This window comes from Micrasema longulum, unplaced genomic scaffold (assembly GCF_059751315.1).
Source record: "Micrasema longulum isolate JH-2025_06_02 unplaced genomic scaffold, ASM5975131v1 h1tg000509l, whole genome shotgun sequence".
NCBI classification, from domain to species: Eukaryota; Metazoa; Arthropoda; class Insecta; order Trichoptera; family Brachycentridae; genus Micrasema; species Micrasema longulum.
Genome location: NW_028277706.1, coordinates 128922 through 155961, shown reverse-complemented (window position 1 = coordinate 155961; position 27040 = coordinate 128922). Strand labels below are relative to the sequence as shown.

Sequence of the window (27040 nt, the reverse complement as noted above, 5' to 3'; positions counted from 1 at the left end):
GGTACTAGACTCGTCAGTACAAACCGATGTACTTACATTACAACTAGAAGGTGGGGATCTCTAGTGTACATTCGTAATCGCTTGGGAGAATATATCTTCAACTATGACGTCATAATGAAGCTATGTCACTTTAGTACGTAGATATGTGTACTGTGACGTACGCTTCCCCTTGTTACATATCGATGTACCTGCCCAAAACTTGAAGGGGGGGTCGGTAGTGTATCTTCGTAACCGTTCGAGAGAATATATCTTCAACTATACCGTCATGGTGAAGGTATGACGTCCTTATTACGGCGGCCTCCGTGGTGTAGTGGTCAAGACGCTTGACTCACGCACGGAAGGTTCCGGGTTCGATTCCCGGTGAGAACACAAAAAATTAAAATGTGATTTTTCTCAAGCCTGGGTGCTCTGTGATGTAATTCACCACTGTAATTAGGCCCAGGAGGCCTGTTGTGGTGCAAAAAAAAAAAATGTAATGTAATGTAATGTAATTATTATAATCGAGGCCCAGCGAGGCAGGTGAGGTCTTTAGAGCTCTAGGCTACTAGCTTCTGAGTGAAGAGCGGGTGTTCTCATGTTGCTAAATCTCTTCCAAGCCAAGTGGCCTTAGTCTGTAACCAATTCGTTTCGTAAATTCATTCATATCGTATGAGAAGAAACGAGAGGGAAATACAACTTTGATTGCATTAGAGAGATGGATATATGACGAACAAACGAACCTACGAAACGAAATCGTGACAGAAAGCCTGCAGATCCTGAAAGTACTGGGCTAACAAGGGCGAAAATTGGCCTAACGGGCCATCGAATCGAAGAAATATTTATATTCATCCATAGACAGAGATACTCACTAAATACGTATTCCCTCCTCACATGAGTTTTCCATTTCAGTTGAAATATCAGTTGTTCCCGTCATCCGTGGACCATTCGTCAACAATAGTTTATATCTATGTTGGTATTAGGCACTTACTTAAATCTTTATCCATCAATTGATTTGTGTAAAATAATAAATTCTTCGTCCCTGTTGAAACATATTTTAATACCTTTAATATTAATATTAAAACGTGCCTCGATAATAAAATAAACTTGAAATATTTCTGGATCTACGCTTTTTGGAGTTATTTGACGCAGTCGTGGCGTACCTACCTACTGCATGGTATAGCGAATAACAACATTAGATATTCCAGATTCCGTATTCAGTATTCAGTCCACTTCGGCATTTAGTTGTGAACAGTTGTTATTATCGTCTTATTGTGAAGGTGTGTGTTAAGTGTATTTCTCCCGTTTAAGGCAAATAATACATTTAATTTGACCTCTCCAATATTTGACGTAAGTTCCCATTTTATATACTTCCACATAATTTGAATGTGACATTATTTATATTACATTTCAGCTTAGTTTAATAATATTTTGATTAAAAAAAAATGTTTTATCCAAAATCACTCGCAAACAAGCGTTTAAATATATGTGTCATTCATTCACTTTTTTCACATTATAAACAATAATAAAAATAATGTGACCTCACTGGGGTTACCCGTGCCGGGGACACTTAACAATATACTTATTTTAATTTGTTTACATATGAGAATATACAAAGAAGACTTATATAAGTTACTAAATGTAAAGACAGTTTTAAACACTACGTATTTATGTTTGAATTTGAGGTTGTGGTCCCGTGGCTAGTGTCTCGAACTCACGGACCAAAAGTCCGTGGTTCGAATCCCACTCTACCCCAACTTGATTACATTTTCTAATAGTGAGTTATTTAAAACTCGTTGAAAATGGCCCTCAAAATGAAATATTTGGGTAAATCATAAGAACGCAAATATTTTCATTTTCATTACTACAAAAAAAAAAAAATCTGTATAGGGGAGACCAAGGAGGGTTCAAACAGTTTTTACATTACCTAGTATATTTTTTTCCAAAAATAGTCCTACCTCTGTGAACTTTATATCTCAACATTTTATACACTATGTAATCTTAATAAAAAATAGGTAAAAATAATAAGGGTTAATGAGAAAATCGACTAAAACTGAAACAACTCCCCGCGTTACAACTCTCCTAGTACCGAGGTAAGTTGAAACAGAGGTCAAGGTGAGTTGAAACAGTTTGGTATTTAGGGATTATAAAAAAGAAAACTCATAAAAACGATAGTATTGTGGAATAAAAGAAACTTGAAATAGAAAAATCCAAGTGAAATAAATTTAACCGCTGTAATCAACCTTTGGTACATTATGTTTATCAATAAAAATATATTGCTTAAGTTTTATCTTGTACTAATTATAAATTATAGCAACACAGTCAAACCACGTTTCGTCCAAAATCTAGTCAGACAAGCAATTATGACAAATATATTTTAGTTCTCCTCCAGTGCATTCTTCACGTGACCATCCTTTCAATTCAATGCACTGAACCTACTTCTCATTTGCTTTGCTGTGTGCAAAGGACTCGAGGCAACACAGGCAAAAATAACAATTTTTTGTGTCATTGTCAGTTTATTTTCTCGTCTTAGTTCCTTTCCTTTAACCTTCATAGATTTCTTTTTTTTCCTCTTTGAAATCACGCTGTTTCACTTTCTTTACATTTCTACTGGCTTCTATAGCAGCATAGATAATCGCCACATCAAATGCAGTTTTTGTTATCGACGGGAATAAATTGTTATGACCATTCTAACATTTGAGTACGTCCAATTGTCATAAATTGTATCTTTTCTTTTTTATAAATTAAAAGAGTGACAAAGATTGTATGATGATGCGGCATTTCTGAGACCAGGACTGACAGACTGAGGTTAGTTCATAGATTTATATGCTAGCTATACCCCTTTCTATCTTTCGTACATATTGACTGGGCATTCTTTAACAAGAACAATGAATAATTAAGTGTTCAAATTCAAATGTTTTTTCAAGCTGTTTCAACTATCCTAGGCCCAAAAAATCACGCCATGTTTAGAATAATGGCTCTTAACTTCAAAACTAGAGGCGAGCTATAAAAAACAATATCACGCTTCGAAACATGAATAGTTAGTGCATATTAACAATAATGTCACGTCTCTGTTTACGTAATACGTATAATATAATAACAGAATAACAGGCCATCAGAGTATTAGCCAACAACATCCTTTTTTTTTTCCCGCCCAGATGTCTTATATACCCAAACACTCCCTGTAGACTGATGTTGCCAACTCCATCGATGCGCGATGTTACCAGTGCTATATCGATCATAGATTTCTTGAAATCGCCATTGTTGCAACTCTCCTCGGTCTCCCCTACTATATTATTTATATTATAAAACTTACAATAAAATAACAAAAACGTAGCATAAACTATATATTTGTGGAGTAGATGATTTAATATTGGTTTGGACGAATGAGACAATTCATTTTGCTTCTACTCAGTTCTACTATCCATTTATACCCCGAGTATTAGGAATATAATAAAGACCTTTTGAACTTTAAAATTATATTTATGTAGATGTACACATCTCTTCTTCTTGTTAATTTTTTTACTAACGACAAAATAAATAGAAGTAAACAATCAATAATTCTTAACCATAATTCAGTACTGATCATAATTAATGTTTGAATTTTTTTTATATGTTATTATTGATGCATCAGATTTTCTTATTTACGTATCAAATTTATAAGCAGGTACCTGTACTAGTTTGATCAATACAAATTAATGTTCGAGTATGGGAAGAATGGCTGTTCTTCAAAGTGAACGCTAAAACTAGCTAATGACAAGTCATAGGCCTTGTAAATGCCAAGACTTTCATTTTTTAAAGTTTTTCTGGTGTTATGAGACCATCTAGGTCAGATCATAAATATGGTATTACACAAATCTAAATAAGGTTAGTCACCCATACTAAGGTACTCAGATTTCACTTTTTATGCTAACAAATTATTTGAGTAATCGGAAAGGCGTGAGTGGGTTTCCTAAAAAAAGATTTACCGAAATTACGTGCAATGTAGGCAGTAGGCTGTAGATGATTTTTAATCTGCACCATCGTATTTTATAATTCAATTTCGCCTGTGTTCAGGACAAAGAGTTCAAACCACAATCATTGTGATACAATTTTAGATAACGTGGATGTGAAATAATTGTGAACAAAGGGTTCAAACCATGATAATTGTGGATAATGTGGATGTGGAATTATTGTGGATAAAGGCTTTAATCCACAATTATGGAAAAAGCGTTTTTATTATATTAAACGTTGTTTTTAACTAATAACGTAGGTCTTATTACATATTCTAGAAAAAATATTTAAAATGCAAACACTTATTGACGTTATCTTTTTGCCAGAATGTGCATATTTTCCACATAATTGGTTTAAACACATTAAAGTAATGAAGCAACTTTGCCCAAAATTGTAGTTTAAAGCCTTTGTCCTGGAACACAGGTAGGTAAGGCATACCTCATACCCAATTAACTAAAATATTTTATTACATACTTGATGGAAGAATACAAAAAGAATGTCGGTATAAATGCCAGTAAATATTTGTATATAACTATATATCGACTTTTCTATGTCTACCGGTTTCGAAACGAACCCGTCTCTTTGTCAGGACACTTACATATATATTTTTTAAACATGAGTATTTAAACTCAGGTAGAATAAATAATGTTATTACAAAGCAATGTTATTACAAATAAAGAATGTTATTAAAAATGGCCAGGTTCTCCAGCCAATGACAGGTCACAAGCTATTTAAATATGTGGACTTTCGTATTTCCTTTTTAAGGAAGTTCACTATCTTTGTTATTATAACTCTCTGAGACATCTCTCATTTGTCGCACCGAGAGTGTTAAATATTTTGGAAGAGAGTCAAAAACTAGGACTGTATTTTCCTTAGTAGGGGGGATTTGAGTAGGAAACGCCTTGATGATTTTCCGAATGTTTGAGTTTACTATTTACCATATTGTGCCATATATATGTATGTTTCTTGAATTATTTTTTGTGTTTCTGATCCTATATTTGTGGTGTCTGTGTGTGTCTCATGAGTCTGTGTCAACTAATTGCTCGTCCCACCTCAACACAGGACGTTTAGTCCCACGGAGTTGGGACTTAATGTCTCAAATAATGTGTAATAAACTTCATGTATGTAAATAAAAAAAATAAATTGTTATTTGCTGATAGAGCGTTTTCCTTTTGTTCAATTGTAATTTTTTGAACTACGGATATATTTTTAAACTTTGTGGTATTTTTTTCGCAAATGTTTCATTGCAGTATATTTTTTAGAAGTAAACAAAGAAATAAATGTCCAATGTTTATAGGGATAGACATTTCTTTGTTTACTCCAAAATATATTATACCTCTCTTTAATATTTATAAAATATCTTGTTATAATGTTTGTAAAATATACGATATAAGCAGGGTAAATAATAACAACTTCCATTTAGATTTTTTTTTAAATCACTGGATATTACCTATACACGCATATACTGCTGCATGCTTTTTCGGCATGTATGATAATACATTCCCAACCTTTCCCAGCAAAATAACTATTTAAAAAATTTAATGTTCCATCAATTGACAAAACTTATTTAAAAAAAATAATTTTACAAATCTATAAAGAGTACTTAATGTATAGATTTTTATACTTAATGTATAAAAATCTATACATTAAGTTATTCACGTAGACGCTAATATTATATTAATATGCCAAAATTTTGTACTAAACATTTTGAAAAAAGTTTTGTATATCAGGGAATAAATTTCTATAATAATTTGCCCGACGAAATAAAAATTATTAATGTCTTTACAAAATTCAAACTAAAGGTAAAAATATTTGTTTTTCAACATCCTTAATTAAATGTTGCTTTTTAACATTTAAATTATATTAAGTTTTCTAAAATTAACGAAATGTGTTTTTTTGTTTTCTTTCTTTTTTTCAATGTACTTGAAGTTCTTTTGTTAAGTAACGTGAAAACCCTTTTTTATAATTTTCTTCGCCATGTTATATTATGTATGTGGGTGAATGTGTATGTGCGTGTGAGTAAGTGTGCATGTACGTGTATATTTGTGTGTAATTATACATGCATGCGCACACATGCTCATTTGCATGCAAATGTATATGCACTTATTTATAAAAAATGATTTATATACCTTCATTTATTTTCTGAAATATAAGTGTATTTTGTAGTTAAATTATTAATATTGTAATCCCACAGCAAGCACTTCTTGAGAGGTTGCTTCTTTTTTGGTGTGGTATTCCGTTTCGTTTTTTGTTTTTGTACTTTTGCTTTATTATGTATTTCTTTTTGTTAACATGTTGTCACTTTATATAACATTCAATAAATAAAATAAAATATTGATAAGTAAAGTGCTAAGTAATAATACTGTAATTTGGAGCATTTTATAACTCAAATATTTAGGATATGTAAGGTGTGAGTGAAAAAAATAATATCGTTACAATAAATCTATAAAATATGTGTTTTATATTTATCAGCTGTGGAAATGTGCGATTTTAGATTAGAACAGATAACTTATTTATTTGTTTGTTCGTTATTTATAACAGTTTTTCGAGACTTGCCAATGAGTTTTAGGTAATTGTTTTAAAATAATTGATGGAACGTCCGGTGAGTAAATTTCGTACGTATTATGATTTCAGTTACAAATTCAATCCAGCTAGTTCAAGGACAAATGATTATTTATTTGCTGGATAAGTAATAGTGGTAAATTACATGTCATTTTCACATATAACTTGTTTAAATAAATACAGATTTACCCATAATTTTAACGTATTTCCACGGTATTAATAAAATATACGAAAACATATTATCCTCGAAATTACACCAAAATTAGACAATTGTTGCTCCTTTTTAGATTTGGTAGATATATTTTGTATTTTTTATCACTTAGTTGAGCATTTCACCGATCTAATTTATCTGCATATTTCGAATATAAATATGAAGTAGCTGGGTGCCTTTTGTCTGTGGTTGCTAGCGTGTTTTGCTCCACATTTTTTGGGTTCGATTTTTTATGAAATAAAACATTAACAAAAAAACAGCTAATGGCTTAAAAGAATCCTAATGTGGAAAGAGAATTACAGAATTAAAATAAGAAAAATTATGTTTGGGGATGGCTGGTTTATTGACAGTATATTTGCCCGTTAAAATTGGTAAACTTGTTTTAGAGAGCTTTAGTAAAGATTTAAAATTAATCTTGATGTAAATTTTTGCTAGTTTGCAAAAAAATCAGCGAATCCGTGAATGCTTGACGCATAGTAAAATCTTGATCCAGAGGTTATTGCCTGCCAAAATGGCGAACGCTACTACCGAGCACTAAAGCGGCTGGAAAGCGATAAAATGAACAAAAGAATATCTACAATATACGATTAAACCCACACCTCATTAATTTTGTAAAAAAATGTGCTAATGCGGCATAGCAGCAAACAATAAAGTTTGTTGTAGTCCTATTATCTATACTAGCAGGAAACTATAAGCTCTTGCCGACTGTACAATACATAAAATTCGGCCCTTCGGGTCTCATGTAAGTGGCCCATCGGGCCTAATTTCATCAGTCCTACGGGCCTCATTTGATCGGCCGTTCGGGCCTCAGCTGATTAGGATCTCAGGTACCTAGAAATATCATCCGTTTGGTGCCAGTCCCGGGACAGTGAAATATTTTAGCCAACCAATTTTTTAAAAAACGACCTTGAGCCTGCCGGGAATCGAACCCGGGCTTCAAGTACGGTTGATGAACGCACCAACCACTCTACTACTCTTTCAGGATTTTTTAACAGAGAGTAACCATTGAGTCGAAAACGCTCATCCAGGGATCTGGTTCTATTTCACCCACTGAATGTATTCTTCTTTCGCTTGGACACGAACAAAAAACATATTGATAAACTACCTAGATACCCTAGATCATTTTCATAAGTTGATTTTTATTAAAAAACAATCAAATAAGCACGAGATCAAGACGTTATTTTTCGTCTACCTTGTGGTTTGTGGTACACATACTCGGTATTCGTAGACTGATGATTTTTGCCGGCTTTCATGTCACGTTAGAGGTTGTATTTCCAACCTTAGACAAAGAATAAAAATAGGTATATTATGTTAACTAAATTGGTGTTTCGATTTCAATGTCTTCAAAACTTTTAGGCAAAGCTCTGTTAAGTCAATATGATTGTTTCATAAAAAAATAAAACAATGCTTATTTCACAATATTTAACGACTGTCAATGGAACCTTGTTGCCATTATATATACGAGTATATCATTTTGCATTTAAATAGAACTTTTTTTTTTCGTTCGTATGTATCTACTACGCGGGCACAATTTACTGTACCTAATGAATAATTTATTATTAAAACAGATCGCAAGATCTATAGAAAGAAGTAGAAGACTTTCAAATGTAATTTGTTAAAAATAACTAAACTCTATTTATTTGTACCTATGTATACATTTTATAGATTGTATTTTTTCCTTATATGATGTAAAATGTACAAAGTATTTTTATATATATATATTTATTTTGATGTTCTGAGTTTGTCCGAATGTTTATAGACAGACTGGATTTCCTCTCTAGGGAGTTATTTAGATCTAAATTTGTTGCAACAGAGAGGGAAAAAAAAATGCCACTTAAACCCGTCAATGACAGGTCAGAAGCCATGTAAATGCTCATACTTCCACATTCCTTTCTCAAAAAGATTTTCCCTCTTTGTTGTAACAAATTTAGATATAAAAAATATCGGCATATAAAATATCATATTGGCATTTATTATTATTATTTGTACTAACAATACAAAAGTATAATAATACGAAATTTTGAGTATTGTGTGAAAGTATGAGCCTTGAAAATATGTACTTTTTAGGTGAATAGGTACATTGAATTTTACAAGTAATCGACACAAATCGGAACCTTGATATGGCCCGATTGTTATTTAGAGGTAGGTATACCCACAAAATGCGGTGGCAAATAGGTGCCAAATAATGGGATAACAATATACAAAAAAGGTATTGCAAAAAACATATACAATAACAGTAATAACAATAGTTACAATAATAATAATTTTTATTTCAGTAAAATGGCTAAAAAGGTTTGTAGCCCCTCGATCAGTTTGTAGGGTATTATTGGTTTGTGTTTTAAACTATTTGTTTAGGTACGTAGGTAGGTACCCGTGTAAAAAAATTATTCAAATATAAATGAGCGATAATATAAAATACCTAATACAAAGTGATACAACGTTGTTTCCAAGAACTTAGGTAGCTCGTATCTACCTACATACCTCTTAAACTTAAAAGGTAAAGATTGTATCTAAATGTAAATAAACCCAGCACTATATCGACTATGTTGTTCCAATCTGCTATTATATATTAATATAACATAAACGCCGTTTTGATTTTGAATCTTACGTTAATCATAATATCGTTAGAAGAGTTTGTTTACAATTTTGGTAATGATTGAGTCTGCGCATTCATTAAGATCGATGTTACTTCAAGTTTGACGAGATGTGATTTTTGACGCTTCACGTGCTTTAAACCAGTAAATATAAAATGTTTGCGCGGTCGTAGATATCAATATAAATTGAGTAATAAACAAAAACTTAGGCGTGAAGGGATTTCATAAAATTAAAATACGATAGAAATGTAATTTAGGTAACACATAGTTTGCTGTTTCCGGTTAAATAAATGAAAACACATTTTAAACTATTATGTATTTACAACGATCTTTATTTCCTTTTAAAATATATTTTTTAATATTTCAAAGATGAATTGGAATCGTTTTTTTATTGTTTTAGATTTTTAAAATGATGTCAAAATCAGAAAGGAATACTGCTTACTTCCGCCAAATTATAGTTAGCGCTCTTTATTTGACAATTTTGACAGGAGCTGTGAAGTGTCAACCACCGAGCGCAAGGCCGAATATAGTATTTATATTGGCCGATGATTTAGTGAGTGTGAAAAATACCGGTTTTCTAAATTCTTTAATTGTGTGGCATGCAATTAGGAATCAAATTAAAATATGACATTATTTTCAGGGTTGGAATGATGTTGGATTTCATGGATCTAATCAAATTCCAACTCCAAACATTGATGCATTGGCCTATTCAGGATTGATTCTTAATAATTATTACGTGAATCCAATATGTACACCTTCACGATCTGCTCTGATGACCGGGAAATATCCGATACATACAGGTTTGATTTATAATATTTTTTGAGAAAACAATGAATCAATATTTGTTTTGTTTCACAATTCATTTCTGAGTGTTTGTGCAAAATAATTTTGTTTTCACATTGAAATCAACAAAATATCTAGAATGATTATAACACAAAATTTAGTAATATTTTTTTTACATGATGTTTGATTGGCGCGTTCGATTCCTGGGATGGACAACATGAAATATTAATTTAAAAGGTGGTTTTTTACTGCAATATTTCATGTTCTTGGACTGACACCTGAAGCATAAGGCTGATCATCTTACCATTATACAACAGATGATTAATGTACGCTGCATTTAGTGTACAAATGCAGTGCCGTATGCACCATCGGGTGTGGACAGGAATATGATGATGATTATTGCATAAACAATTTGGTACATTCAAAATGTTGAATTATTATCGATTTTAGACTCCCGCAAACTATTATGAATTCTTTAGAAAATAATTATATTGTTTGATTCAATTATTCATTTCTGCTGACCTGATTTTTCTTTGGAATTTCTTGAGACGTTATCAACGTTTGTAAATTAACACAAACATATTCTCCCCTTTACCCACCTTGTAAGCAAGTGTCTGGTTCTTTACGTTAACTGAATCTATGGTAAGTCCGTTTCTGTATTTCAGGAATGCAGCATGCGGTTCTGTATGCAGCCGAACCCCGCGGGCTACCTCTGAAGGAGAAAATATTACCAGAATATCTCAAAGATTTGGGTTACACAAACCATATTGTGGGGAAATGGCACCTCGGCCATTATAAGTCAGAATATTCCCCTCTTCATCGAGGGTAAGAAGTTTATTTTTATATTTATGGTTACATATTTATTGCAGCAATTTACATTTGATTTACAATTAACAGTTATTTTAACTGCCTAACTAGGGATAGCTTCCCCGCTCTAAGACAGTAAATAGTGTTTTTTTTTTAAAGTCATTTTTGTCATAATTATTATCCACTTCAATAAAACGTCGGCCTTGTGGTGTAATGTTCATAGCATTTTCCTACCATGCAGGAGGTCTTGGGTTCGATTCCCACCATGGTTGATATGAAATATTATTTAAAAGAGTGTTTTTACTCTAGAATATTTTATAGTCCCTACTCTGGTACCTTAAGCGTAAGACTGATCACCTAACCTTCATGTAACAAAAATTATCAAGATACGCTGCGATTGGTGTACCAATGCAGTGCCCTATGCACCATTAGGTGCAGAAAGGGAATGATGATGAATAAAACATTTTTATCCATTTTGATAGTTTTTCCAAAGTTGAGACATATTACCCAGTGTGTATGGTAAACCCTGTCACTCCAAAACAGCAACGATCGGTATGAGCAAGATGACATTGAATTTAGAAACGATTAAAAATAAAACGTTAAATAAACCAAATAGTTGCTTACTTCTGCAGAGTGCAGAGACCGCTACCCTCTCCCCCGCGGTCCTATTTTTTTCCCTGCAGAAGTAAGCAACCATTCGGTTTTTCAAATTATTGTTTTTTTTTTTAGTTTTGAAATGCTTCTAAATTATTTTTTTAAATATGCCAATATGTCTTCGTGCTCATACCGATCATCGTGGTTTCGGATGTGACAGGGTTTACCATACACGCTGTTTATTAAATTATTTATAAATATGATACATGTGAATACAATATTATTACCAGAGCACACATAAGAATATGTTTATGTGTGCCCTACTTCCAGATTTAAAAATAAATATGTCACTAAATCTTTAGTCATTACTAGTAAAACTAGAAATCAATTTACGTCCTTCTACATTGTACAACAAAGGACTCCCCCCGACCAATACAGAGTAAAAATGTGCACCACAACAGGTCAAGGTACCCAATTACAGGTAGATCCAGGCTTAAGAAAAAACACATTTAATTTTTGTGATCTCACCGGAAGTCAAACTCGAAAACCTTCGTATGTGAGGCAAGCATCTTTGCCGTCCTTTAAAATGTATGAAAAAATTCATAAAAACAAACTACTTTAAATGACGTCACGTCACGCTGTGATAGAGATCCAGTTACCGGGGAGCCTACCCACCAATCAGGACAACTCACCAAAGAGAACTAGGGACATCATGTGCAGAGAAATTAAAAATTACAAAAATGGTAGTGATGGGAATGGGATACATAAAAAATATATTGTCTTAGTTTATAGAATTTCCTCATTATCGAGTAAACTGTACAGGGGACATCCTCAATACTAAATTATTCTAGAAAATCCTCTCAAAGTCAGGGCATAACCATAAAAAAAACAGTATCAAGTCTTTAATATTCAATGATTACAATTTAAACATTTTTTATTCTGTAAATTTTCTCATTTATGTATTGCACATGTGTTAAAAAAATTTTAAATCACAGAAAAATGATTCAACAGACTTAAAAATAATAAAAGTTGTGATTTTATGTATCATTCTTATATTTGCAATCATATTTATTGCTCTGTTATTTTTAACGTGTTAATTGGATGCATAATCCAATAGTTTTATAATATAAAAATAATTGATTGAGTTTTTCTACTGACATTTCTTGGAACTGCATTTAAATTATAATAATAAAAACACGCATATAGTTTTATTCAGACTACATCAGACTGCACGACAGCAGTCTGACGATGTCGGTCACGAGGAAACATGGTCACTGTAAAAATTATAAATAAAAGTGGAATAAAACTACCTACGTATTTTTATTATTATAATATAAAAATAACTTCAATTACACCATTTTTTTTTCAGGTTTGAATCTCATTTAGGCTATTGGTCAGGTCACCACGATTACTTTGACCATACTGCGGAAGAACGAGGATCCTGGGGATTGGACATGAGGAGAGGTGAGATATAGAATGCCCAGAAGCAGTGAAAATGTACAGTGCGTTCAAATGTTTAATAACCCTATGTTAATCTGTTTGTGCCTATCGGTGAACGAAGTTAACATACAAATTTATTTTGTGTTAGTAAGCACACTAGAATGATTTATATGAAAACTTATTGTTACGCACACATAAAGCAGAGGTTATAAAAGATTTGAATGGACTGTATTCAGTATAAATATATTTTTCTCAACAGATATTCCAGTCGCAATTACAGAATATGGTGATTCAAACAGTATTTCAGTGATTCGGTTGATCCGGAAATTCGGTTAAATGGGTTTTGGTTAAACGGACCAGCGTATAGTTATTTGTAAACATTTTTATTTAATTTAATTTTTTAAATTTGAGCAAAAAATAATACATAAAGAGAGAGTAAATTAGTCCCCATTGTATCGTAAAGGTAATATTGCTTATGTCCACAGTTCACATTCATACAATATGAAACATATTTTTTTTTGTTTTTTACAATAAACATAAGTGATAAAACAGAGTATTAAAAAAATAAAGCATAATAACATAGCAATGAAATACATATTAATAGTAAAAATAGTAAACAAAAATCCCACAAAGGCATGGCCTGTAAGTGGGTATACAAGAAAATGTTAATGAATTTTTGCTCCTATAATAAATAATGGACAGTTATAATTTTTGTGTAACATAAGAAAGAAAATGTAAAATATTCTGTAAAAGATTATATGGCATTTTTTAAAAAAATAATAATCAAACAAGGAAATAAAAAATATTAAAAAAAAAACACAAAAATATTCCTTATTATTAAAGGGCAACAAAATAAATTATAGAAAAAAAGAGTTCATATCTATAGGATATATGTAGGATAATGCATGTTTTTTAAAAGAAGGAAAAATTTGAAAGCTTGTAATCAATGAAATCATCAAATTATTAGATTATTAAATCATAGATTATCAGTAAAAAAAGAATTAAAAAATTTTGGGCCTATAAAATATGCATGTCTCATGCATGGGAGCCTCGTTTTACTATGATATTTTGAATTTGTCTAAATTTTTTTGACAGGTACTGGATTTAACCCCGTACTGAGTTATTAAAATTGACATATTAAACAGAGATGGGTGTCTAGGACTCATGACCTGTCATTGGCTGGTTTAAGTGGCGATGAAGGATATATGGATGTTCAAACAGGTAGAATGAAGAATGTTAAACAGGGTGTAAAGTGGCTACTTAAGCCAGCCAATGAAATTTTTGTTTATTTTTGTATTTTTATTTGTAATTTTAATAAACCCGCCAGGGTTACATAAAAATATTATTTATTAAGTCATGTTATGTCTCGTCTGATTAGTGTAGTCATCGTGTGTGTACATACGCATTACCACGATTTTGCGGGTTCGTCACCCGCGTCTGCCGCAGTCAGACTTACTGGCTTAAATAAGAAGCCCAAACAAAATCAATGACAAAGTCGGAAGGTAGGGACACAACTGCGCCGACTGCAAGTCAACCTCAATAGCCCCGAAAAGAACTTTCCACCCAGTCCAAGTGGTGCAAAGAGGCAAAGGTAGTCAGCTGGCAGGGCGGAGCGAAGAGCGGGAGCACATAGGGCGGGGAAACCGAGTAAAACACTTGTTGACTGTTCAGAGTTAGGAATTCAACTGATTAATTAATCAACATTACACAAATTATAAAGCGATGTGCGTTTCATTTCATTTTTTTTTTTTTTTTTTGCGTTGATCAGTCAGAGACTAGTGAATCTCTTTATTGTATCTATATTGTTGGCCTCGTGGTGTAGTGGTCAGCACGTTTGCTTACCACGCTAGAGGTATTATATTTGTGCATTTTTAGTTACTGTTATTATATCATCTTGTATGTTTTTCCAATGCATAATTTCCCATGGCATAAGCCTTGTAAATGCCTAAAAATCCATATTCCATTCTATAAAATGTTCTCATTTCTGTTGTAATATTTATGTTCATATCTTTCAATTATGAATCTTAGTTTTTGAATATTGACAGATTATTTTTTTACATTTTGATAAATTTATATATTTTTTTTCCGACTTACGCAAATATGATCTTTATTTATTTATTTATCTTAGAGAAAGTGTCTGTAAAAATTGATATATTGTTCATGATAATATATTTTCTAATACTTTTCTTTTCTTCAAGATCAGATATGGAAGTTGCGTGGGATCTTCACGGCCAGTATTCTACAGATGTATTTACGGATAGAGCCGTCAAGCTGGTACTTACTCACAACACATCCAAACCCTTGTTTCTCTACGTGGCTCATGCTGCAGTACATTCTGGAAACCCTTACAACCCTCTTCCGGCACCTGACAGCATTGTAGAGAAATTCCCAGAAATCGCTCACTATCCACGCCGCAGATTTGCAGGTAGTTACTTAAAATCACTTTTGGTAAGGTAAATACTTTATTTTGTGTTCAAAATTTTTGACAATCGTAACACCCGTTCAGCATAAAAATTATGAAGCATCGAGGATTTTCTGGACTTCGAAAAATCTATTTAGTTTATAACTGTATTTATTTATCTAAAAATCTATTTTGTTTATAACTGTATTTATTTATCTAAAAATCTATTTTGTTTATAACTGTATTCATTTATCTTAAAATCTATTTAGTTTATAACTGTATTCATTTATCTGAAAATCTATTTTGTTTATAACTGTATTCATTTATCTAAAAATCTATTTAGTTTATAACTGTGTTCATTTATCTAAAAATCTATTTAGTTAGTAACTGTATTCATTTATCTAAACATCTAGGCATTTACGACTAGTCATTGACTGGTTTAAGTGGTCACATGTGCCTAGTGTAACTTCACATAGAATCACACCTACTCACATCAATAAAGATTTCAGTTTGTCTACTTTACTTGAATTGAGGGAACATGAATATTTAAACATAGGACTGTTAAACACTGTCCCTTGACTGGTACCTGAAGCGTAAGACTGATCGCTTTACCTCCCATGTAACAAAATAATCTACATACGCTGCGATTGGAGTGCCAATGCGATGCCCTATGCAGGTCACAATCTGTGACTTTCATATATTATGCTTCTCAAAAAAGTTTGCCATCTACGATGGAATGTCTATCAATTTTGATAAACTCCCTAGAGGCTTAGTAATTAACTCCAGTATGTATTTATTTATGAGGATTTTGATATAATCTAAATATTATCTGTGCAGTACTCTCCTCGTAATCCGCTACCCTAAACACCAGGCATGTGTCCAATTAGTGAAAACGGCGAATTATAGTACATACCTACATATAAAATATTGTAAAATTTTAAACAGATATTTTGAAAAAAAATAAAATATTAAGCAATTTGTGTGAGGATTTGAATGTATGAGCTGCAGTCTGACAATTATTATTGTTTTCATCGTCAGGATCCGAGTCTCTCGATATATTTATGAGCTCGTTTTCAGTAAGAAATGGTGTATATTCTTCAGAACTTTCTGCTATCTATTCTTTTTTTATTTTATTTTTTTTATTTATTGGGGATATCAACAATAATTCATGTAACAAAAATATAACAAATAAAATATACAGAGAATAAAACCAATGACAGATATCCACAGAAATACATTAAATACACGTACAATACATACTAGTGTGTTTGTGTGAGTGTAAGTGAGTGAGAGGGTGGGTGAGTGGGTGTTATATTGGAATGAGGGTGGACATGTGTGTAAATATTATTGCACAAGTGTCGGAAATACAAATGTATAAAAATATTAAGAATTAGAGATAAAATAAAATAAGATAAAATAAGACTTTATTATTGAAACTAAGTATAAGTCAAAAAAGTATGTTTTAAGACGCATATTTTAAATGTTATTTTTTTACAATCAAATGGATCAATAAAGGGAAAGTTCAAATTATATTCACGAGCAAAACATGTAAGTGGAGAGTTCTGGGCATAGTTCGTACAAACTGCTGGCACATGAAATAGAGAGCTCGACGTGTGACGGGTGCGGTAGCCGGGGACATTTAATGATAACTCCGACGTAAGAGCCGGACTATTAAGGTGTCCACTAAGTATGTCATATTCTTCTAAAATATTTTGCTTTAGTTCTCTCACCCTCTGAATCAATTCTTCTCAAGGAACTAATTCAGTCTGTAGGCACGCAGCGGGCAACTGAATTGGATATAGGAATACCTTCAAATTATAGAGCCTGATTTTGTGCTTTCAAATAGTAAAAATAACGGCGGATTATAGTAGTTGTCGGATAATCGAGCCACGGATAACTGAGAGAGTACTGTATTTTTAAAATGTAAATTTGTTTCCAGCTATTATGTCCAAGCTAGATGAATCTGTGGGACGAATAGTGAGTGCGCTAAGTGTTGCTCACATGTTATCTAATACCATAATTGTATTCTCCACTGACAATGGTGGTCCAGCTGAAGGGTTCAACATTAACGCTGCTTCAAATTGGCCACTTCGAGGGGTAAAATCTTGATGTTTTTTACTCCAATGTCTACTATTTCAAAATTATCTCGTTCTATACTTTTATAAGTATGTAAATGTATGTTTTAATGACAATGGTGTACATGCGAGTTGAATAATGTAACCGGTAATGTAATGTAAGTCGGCCTCGTGGTGTAGTGGTCAGCGCGTTTGCCTGCCATGCAAGAGGTCTCGGGTTCAATTCCCGACATGGTCGATGTGAAATATTGATTTGAATCAGTGTTTTAGCACTAGAATATTTCATAGTCCCTGGACTGGCACCTAAAACGTAAGACTGATCGTCTTACCTTCATGTAACAAAAATGATCAAGATACGCTGCGACTGGTGTACCAATGCAGTGCCCTACGCACCATTACTTGCGGAAAGGGAATGAAGAAGAAGAAGAAATAATGTAACTAAATGTGTATTTTATGTAAAATGACTTATTTGGTCTGTCTGGGCGAATTAAAATCAGAATCCCGGAAGAGTGTTTTCGACTCGGTGGCTGTTCTCAGGTAAAAACCCTGAAAAAGTAAATCAACTGGAGATAAGTCCGCCTCATAGCGTAGTGGTTGGCGCATTCTACTACCATGCTTGAGGTACCGGGTTTGATTTCTGGGAAGGTCGGTATGAAATGTTTGTTTTTAAATGTGGTTTTAGACTGAAGTATTTCATTGTCCTTGGACTGGCCAAACCTTAATGTTCCGGACGCGTAGTATAAAATATGTAACTGTATAAAATATAATCAAATAACTAACTAGAATCCCCGGTATATGTACGACTGAGCGCTAGGCTCTCAAGAAAGATAAATTATTCACTTTCGAGCCTGGCCTCAGTATTACCGGGGCAAAATATAGCCATAGTATATCTTAAATAATGTTAAAAATAAAATTGTAATCATCATGTTGCGCGCGTCGTGGCTGCCGACGAAATAGCCCGTACGGGCGCCTAGCGCCCGTATTTACGCCACCTGCGGCCGGCGGCATGTAGCGAGCCCAGGCAGCCGGAGCGGGTGGGACGCCTGATTTACGGGGCCCGACGCGAATCGCTTTATAAGGCATGTAATTTGTATCATTAAATCAGTTGAGTTCCTAACTCTGAACAGTTCAGACGTGTTTCATTCAGTTATCCGCCCTGTTCGCCCTCCTGCACTTCGCTCTTCGCTCCGCTCTGCCAGCTGACTGCCTTCGCCTCTCTACACCACTTGGACCAGGTGGAAAGTCCTTTTCAGGGCTATTGAGGTTGACTTGCAGTCATCGCAGATCTGTCCCTACCTTCCGACTTTGTCTTTGACTCTGTCTGGGAGGGCGGCTTCTCGTTTACGCCGGGAAGCCTGACTGCGGCAGACGCGGGTGACGAACCAGCGTATACACGTGGTAACGCGTTAGTTACACTTAAGCTAGGTATTTCTCAAATTAGACCATTAAGAAACTCTGACATGTAGTCATAAAAAATGTTAGCTACGTTACTGATCTTTTTTTTTTCTGTAAACTATTTTATATCTATATAGTATATAATCACATTTACATACTTTTTATTGTATTATATTTAACACAGTTAAATAATTTTATAGGTAAAAAACACTCTCTGGGAAGGAGGAGTTCGAGGTGCTGCACTTATCTGGAGTTCCATGCTAAAGAAACGCCAACGAGTGGCTCAACAAGTTATGCACATCACCGATTGGCTGCCGACACTTTATACGGCGGCTGGTGGAGATTCCAGGTATTTAACGATAGTTTATAATGATGTTTTATTTCTGATTTAAATGATAAAGTTGTATTTTTTACAATCTCCAAATGGACATTTGGGCATCGGATTTAAAAAGTAAAATTTGTATAAATATGCTGGATTTTAATACAAAAATTATTTTTTCTTACTATGCAAAGAATAATATTATACCAATGAAAGTTATGCCAATACCACAATTAATCTGCTTTACTGTTGTAACACATAGTACTGGCCTTCCCTACGCATGTAGATGCTCAGAAGATCACCTACATGGTATGGATTACCTGGTATGATTGGCAAGTATCAACCGTATAAAGGCTTCCCTTCCATAAAATAACCCAGAAATACCAAATTGGTTCCAGAAAAATGAAAATTGAAAAAAATTTATTCAAAGCAGTTTCGACAACATTTCAAGTGTGTGGCAAATAACGGGGCTAATTGACATACTGTACCTACGCATATAAATGAATTCGTTACACTGTATAAGCGAGAGCATGATAATGGAACTTATAACAAGGAAGACAGAGGAAGATATTATATTTATGTGGCATTTATTCATGTTACCAGTATTAAGAGGAAGCCTCTAATGAGGAAGTTCAGTGTCTTTTTGAAAAAAAAATATTTGTTAATAGACTATTAAACTAAGCTAAAATTTTATATATCGTATTTTCAGCGCATTGATTTTTAAAGTTTTGTATTTCTGAAATAACTCCGCATGTCACGTCAGAGGTTCTTCTCTGTCAGTTCTTCCGATTGGTTCCTTTACGGAAAGCAAACCAGATATCCTTGACAACTCTCATATCATTGGTTGGTTCATATGAACCAGTTACGTCGTTCGAAAAAGTGCGTTATTTTATTTAGGTATTTTTTTTGTACATTTTCAAGAAATTTTGCTGTACAATTTAATGCTCTAATTTTTACTGCATGCAAGAAAACATTTTTTGTAGCCAATTTCCTGGAAGGCTGGGGTTCCTCATTGGACCTTATGAAATGTATTTGAAATATGTGTCTTATAATTTTATAAATGTCTGTTGGCTTTCCAATAAAATAAATAAATTAAATACTTATATTAGTACATATTTAGTACAATGTTTTATCTAATATGCAGTGTATCTATTTAGAATATAACAATTAGGTCAGTGGGTTTGTAAGGTACTATCTATTTATTGTCTTATATACATTTTGATGGAGTATGTGCTACTCGGTTATCTCCGATAATTATTCATTTTATAAGATATTATGGCAAACAGCATGTGACCTACATTTTTGTTCTTTTGTTAGTTTAGTATAAAATAATAATATGATAGGAGTAAAAGCATGTTTTGTAAAGAATAATTTTATTTTTCTCTTTATTTTACATTCCTACTCAATATTATTAACTTTAAAATGGGAATTTCATAACTGCATAAAGGCATTTACTCATAAAGTGTCCATTTTTTCAATTCTTAAGTCACAGCAATCAAGTCCAGGAAATCATGTATTATTTTTTGTCAACCTTGTCAGGAATCAAACCCAAAATCTCATTAGTAGTAGCCAAATATTTTTACCTCTACGCTACAAGGCGGTATATTTAATGAGGCTCTCTAGTATTATAAATGTATGTGTACATAAATTTGACTGGCTTCCATAAAAAAACATTGCTATAACTGATATAAGTATTGTCCATTTTCAATCATCGTGTTACAATGTCAAATTGATATGTTGCATTGTTTTAAAAGATATTAAAAAAAATAAAGAATTGTTTATTGCCACTCAACCATAATGAACAATTTTCTGTGAAAAATAAATAAATGACCAGATTTTTCTCAAACCATTTTTTTATTTATAGACACTTCACGGGATTGGATGCCATCGACATGTGGAAGAGTTTGGTAGATGATCACAATACTAACCGGACGGAGATTCTGCATAATATTGATGATATTTGGGGAAGTGCGTCACTTACTGTAGGAGATTGGAAGATTCATAAAGGTAGGAAGTTTCTCTTTTGTTAAAAACATATAAATTATATCAACTTCTTTTATTGTTTTTTTTAACCATTATCCGATTAAAGATATATTCATTCCAAACACATATTCAAATTAGGAAAAGTAATGTGTTTTATTAGCAAATAAGAAATAATTATTTGAACTTCATAGATACATGTTTCAAAAGAAATATATTTTTTTTGCAAAGGGAATCTTCATATTATACTCTGTGGAACATTATTTATTCTCCACATATTTAATGATTGCATTTCTTCCATTAATCAATTTTGGAAGTTTTATTTGCACTTTTTATGTGCTATGAAAGTGTAGTGTTTAGCAAGTTGGGCGCATTATACAGCCTGTAACTGGGAGGGCGGGTCATCGGTGGCAGAGCAATGGGGGACCTCAATGCCTATCGATTTAACCCCCATGTATGTTCAGCGATATTCAGTTTTTTAAAAGTTATTAAGATTTTTAAGAATTTTTATTAAAAATCCGATTTTAGGCTTAATGTCCCAAGTGTAGCCAAACTATTAAGTCTACGATAGTTTTTTTTTTCACAAGTAGCTTAATAGTAGGCCTCTTATCCTAAAATACAGTTTTGTGTCGTTATTTGATTAAATCCCAAATAAAAAATAATATTTTCCAAAAAATATGCAAACTTCATTTTTCAATCAACTTTTAAGGGCTATAAAAAAAAAATTTTAGAAAAAAAATATTTCCATATCCGATTTTAAAAACTACTCTTATTTGATTGATCATCTACATGAAATTTTGTGTCAAAATTCTGTCATTGGTATAAAAGTTCAATGTTACTGATAAAAGTCAAGACAATATAATTATAAAAATCAACCAAAGAATATAAATTGTTTTGATTTTTCCCTTTCAGATTCAAGGAAATTTCCCTCTAATATTTGCATTTTCATATTTTTTAAACATTATCATTACTTTTCCGCACATAATGGTGCATAGGGCACTGCTTTGGTGTACAAAACGCATCGTATATTGATGATTTTTGTTGTATGAAGGTAAGCTGACTAACCTTACGCCTCAGGAATTATGAAATATTCTAGAGTAAAATCGCCTTGTAAATAAATATTTCATGTCAACTGTGTCAGGAATCGAACCCGAGACCTCTTGCATGGTAGACAAACGCGCTGACCATTTGATCACGAGGCGGACAGGCTTTTAAATATAACAATGTGTATATTTCAGGAACTAACTACGATGGCCAATGGGACAGTTGGTACGGTCCATCAGGAAGAGAAGGAGATTACAATTGTAGTCTCGTGATGGAGTCGAGAGCTGGACTTGCCGTTAATAAAATCTTTAATGATCTTAATCTAGATGCAATTAAAAAAATGAGGTAATACCAACATTTATAATTTTCAAATATTGACAACCGTCAGGGAGTAGCTTTTTGTTTTGATGACATATAATTAGTATTTCCATCTAACTTTATGCACTTATAATATTATGTTAAGTTAATATACATTTAAACATTTTAGAAATGAAGCAACAGTAACATGCGATGAACAAGTGATACCTATATCTTGTAATCCTCTTAAAGCCCCCTGTCTTTTCAATATTAAAGAAGATCCATGCGAAAGGCGAAACTTGGCCAGTTTATCTGAGTAAGTAGAGGTTCAACGTTGTGACATGGTCACATAATATTGTGATATTCTTGATTGCGACGCGGGTAGCTTGTTGAGTTTTTCAATAAACTTATAATATACTAATGGCAGTGTAAACGGGAAAGAATGGGACTCACCTTGACGAGTTCTTTTATATCCTTGCATATTGGCTTCGAGAATGGAAATTTTGATTCTTTCTATTCCGTTTGCGGATTCTGAGTAGACTGCCCTCAGTACTAGTAGACACCGCGTGTATCTTCCATAATTAGTAGGTGCAGAATATGCGCAAATCGTTTGCATGTCAATTCGTGCTTGCAGAATTATTCTTAACAAATTTATTTTTCAATAGGCACATTGTAATGCACAATTGGAAGGGAGAAAAGTTTGGAAGAATTTGGAATAATTGAGAGAGGAAGACAGTTATAGAACATTCAATGACACTGCTTTAAAGGAATGAACTAAAGGCCTAACCACTTGATACAATTATTATTGACATTCCTGAAGGAATAATAATAATAATAATGTTTTTCTTTTTAATTTTACAGAAGCATTTTTTTGAACATTCATTTGATTCCCGCCAAACTGCAAATGCAGTTTTTTGTAACATAACAATGCCTATAATCTAGTATATTTTTGGGATAATAGATTTTTCTGAATTGTATGTAATTGTGCCTAAATAGGTATAACCTGTTTTAAGGAAGACATTAAATATAGACACAAATAAAGATTACCTATCTTTTAATAGATTCTGCCATATCAAAAACAAAGGTTTTAGGTTCATGCTTAGGTAAATAATGGTAAGATGCAGATAGTGAATATAAAAACAGGATATTTATCATTTTGTGTGGTTTTATAACCAGCCTTTGGCTTCTAAATCTCTTGAGTAACTATAGTCCTTAAAATATAGCTTGATTAGAATGACAGCTCAAGACTAATTTCATTAGTGATGGGAAATTACTGATCACTGATTAAATCGATTTTATCAGTTATTTCATGCAATCGTGAAACTCTGTTTCCGAAAATTGATATAAAAAACGAAAAACGTGCCTATTATAGTGTGTTTAACACAATTATTCACCAAAATATGAGACGTTTATACTTTTTTCATGTACAGCATCAAATGAATTATTTTTTTATTCGATCAATATACATTGATCAATTTGTCCCATCTCTAACGTTTTTGCAAAATGATGTAACCTTGTAAGAACGTCGTTAATAATTAGGTTTATTTTAGTTTTAAAGCTGATTTTGTATATTAATGTTGATTTATGTTTCAAGCATTATATTAAAAAAATAAATTAACACGCCAGATACAAATGATTTTTCGTGTGTCAATATAAATAACTCCTTTGACGTTATTACAAAGTTATGTCGTCACTTTTTCTGACAACTGTCATTCTTCATCATGTTACATTTTAAGGCCTATAAACTATTATGTATGATTTCAAACCAAATTATATATATTAAGTTTAAACATCGGAGGACCATAATAATATTATATAGTTTTAGTCTCTAAGAGAGTAAGTTTTTTAAAAAAAAAGTATTAAAAGTAGTTTCGTTAAAGAAATCTACATTTTTCTTCAAAATATTTACACCAATCATCCGTAGATAGCATTGCCATGTCGTTTTCATGATTAAATTTAATGGAAGATTTTTGACAAGCGACGCCGTACAATTGTACATCCATTCTCCTTTATGCATAAATTATTCTAGACGGCCATGTTTGCTAAGAATTATAGTTTACTTATGGATTTTTTTTTGTAGGTATCACCAAACATTAAAGAATCTTTTACAAATTCTTGACAAGTATAATTCAACTGCTATTCCTCCGGGAAACATGGCTCTAGACTCCCGAGGAGACCCTCGTTTCTGGGACTACACTTGGACTAACTTCGGAGACTACTCGGTTATAGGAAGAGCTGACAGCTAGCAATCAGCTTTAGCGCTTTTGATTACTGCCACTCTCATTTCTAGCGCTAATATTTTTACTTGCTTGACAATATAAAAACTTAAATTCGCATTGTATGGTGTACCAGTATAATGTATTCTGTAACAATAGAAATAGGGATATGTTTGGTAAAACAAGAGGAGAAACAATTTCAATGGTTTGAAAAATGATTGCTCAAAAGGGTACTATCAACTTTAATTTGAATTCACACATTTTGAGACTCGGTTGTTATTATTATTATTTTTATTATTGTTATTCGTTATAGGCAGGCAGCCTTTGCTGATGCGCTTATATCTCATGTACTGCTTTTGTCTGCATTTTCCTACCTTCAAAAAAGTCATATTCCACGTTCCAGATATTTAAAAATTGTAACAAATTGGTGACAGTAGATCTTTTGAGGACAAATCTGTGTTGTTTTTGGATTATAATTTACTCCTGTAGAAACTCCCTTAAATCTTTGACAATAAATTTTTCCATGCACTTACAGATGATACAAGTAAGACGGTCTGTAGTTCATGGGGTCCAGTTTGTCGCCTTTCTTGAATATGGGCGCAACGATTGCTCTCTTTCACTCTGATGTTAATTTGCTATTAAATATAGGGAGACTTAGGGCAGTTGCACACTTCTTTAATAATATTCCAGGAATAGAATCAGGGCCCATCGCAGATTCAATCTTTAGTTGAATTAAGCACTTTTCAATGTCTGCTTGGTGGAAATTTATGTCACAGATGGATTGTTGGACTCTCGTGCTACTGTCTAAGCCTGGAGGAAGATCATCTGGTTCGTTGAAGAAAGCTTTCTTAAACTGAGTGGCAAAAGCGTTAGCTATTTGTAAGGGGTCTGTAACCATGTCGTTCAGTGAAATAGAGCTGCGAATCACACTTAGAATGGATATTTTGGAGGATAGTTACTTTCTTATGTATGAATAGAATGTTTTATTCCCACCGTCTATAATTTTTGCTTCGAATTGTTCCCGTGACTTTCTTAACATAGTTACAATATTTATTATTCAACATTATTATTTGAAAAAAATTATGTTTCGTTATAAAAAAAAAATATATTTATATTTTTACATTATAATTTTTAATTGTTTCTATTCACTCATATCAAATACACACTTACCCTGTCCTTAAACCTACCCTCACACCCATATACAATCACACACATATTCACATACCTACCAAAACCACACTCCACTTTTTTACACACGCATCCTCACACACAAAAAAAAACTCGCACACTTGCACTTCTATAAATTATATTTAACTGAACTGGATTTTTATAATTGTATTTATGTGAAAAACTGATTTGGCTTTATTTCATGTTTTTTTTATTATGTTGTGTATATTTCTTTGTATTGCTGTTGTTTTTCTTAATAAACAAAATAAATAAATAAATAAACATTCCGTAGGTATAATCATCGTCACATGCGGAGTAATTTCAGAAATACGAAACTTAGTGCTGATGCATAATAAAAAAATAAAATAATTAGGCTTAGTTTAATAGTCTATTAACAAATAAAAAAAATTAATAAAAACGGCTTAACTTTCTCAGTAAATATTGATTTATTATTATTATGAATACATACAGATCTTAAACTGGATTTATTACAGAGAGTATATTAAGGCTGTAGGCTGTAACCAATATACATACCAATTCATTCTATTTTTATACCTTTATCTTAAATGTGACACCATATTCCTGTCCTTTTGTATTTTAAAGGAATTTAATAGCATGCTCAATTATATATTTTTATAGAATATGTACATAAATGTTTTATCTTGAACTAAATATTCTGTCCTGTTTTTGAAAAATATATTGAATTCAAATACTCCACAGGAGTGGACGAAACATAAACATTAAATCAAATTGTTTTTATTTGTACTATTCATCTTGTTGATTTATCTAATATTTATTAGCCCATTCTAACGCAAAATATGAAATCTACCTCAATCAAAAATGTTTACTTTATTCTTAAAACAATGAGGATTCAACTACATATTTTATTATAGGCAAACAGTTGACTGATATACAAATGTCCTATTTTGTATTTGTTCCAAAACAAGTTTGCCAAATTTTCTATAGCATAACACAGTAATAAAATGTTTATTTTTACTAAAAATGTAATCAATTACTGAAGGCTCTCTGTGCCGCATATGTCAATAAAATAAAGTAATCAAGTACATGTTACTTATGTTTATTATTTATCGCACAATTTTAAACACCTTGAGTCTGATGAAAAAAATAGTAATTAGTATATAAGCTCATTTATTTGTTCATATTTTTATTTTATAGATTGCATTTG

General features: G+C 32.3%; 1 protein-coding gene and 1 non-coding gene across 3 annotated transcripts; both read left to right on the top strand.

The window, feature by feature from the left end:
- Nucleotides 1–1202: 1202 nt before the first annotated feature.
- On the top strand, nucleotides 1203–26220 carry LOC148280948 (arylsulfatase B). 2 transcript variants are annotated; one of them, XM_088227536.1, is made up of 13 exons: nucleotides 1203–1326; nucleotides 9737–9889; nucleotides 9977–10136; nucleotides 10785–10944; nucleotides 12890–12984; nucleotides 15164–15385; nucleotides 17301–17458; nucleotides 19032–19180; nucleotides 21015–21157; nucleotides 22369–22519; nucleotides 22662–22787; nucleotides 24552–25749; nucleotides 26138–26220. In XM_088227536.1, exons 2-12 carry the CDS (start codon nucleotides 9746–9748, stop codon nucleotides 24715–24717), a joined length of 1674 nt encoding a protein of 557 aa, XP_088083662.1. In that variant the 5' UTR covers nucleotides 1203–1326; nucleotides 9737–9745; the 3' UTR covers nucleotides 24718–25749; nucleotides 26138–26220. The 2 variants fall into 2 exon arrangements, with proteins under 2 accessions (XP_088083662.1, XP_088083663.1); XM_088227537.1 differs by lacking the exon at nucleotides 1203–1326 and adding an exon at nucleotides 9435–9593.
- On the top strand, nucleotides 17602–17674 carry TRNAG-GCC (transfer RNA glycine (anticodon GCC)). Its single transcript has one exon. It is a non-coding gene; the product is annotated as a tRNA-Gly (tRNA).
- Nucleotides 26221–27040: the final 820 nt, after the last annotated feature.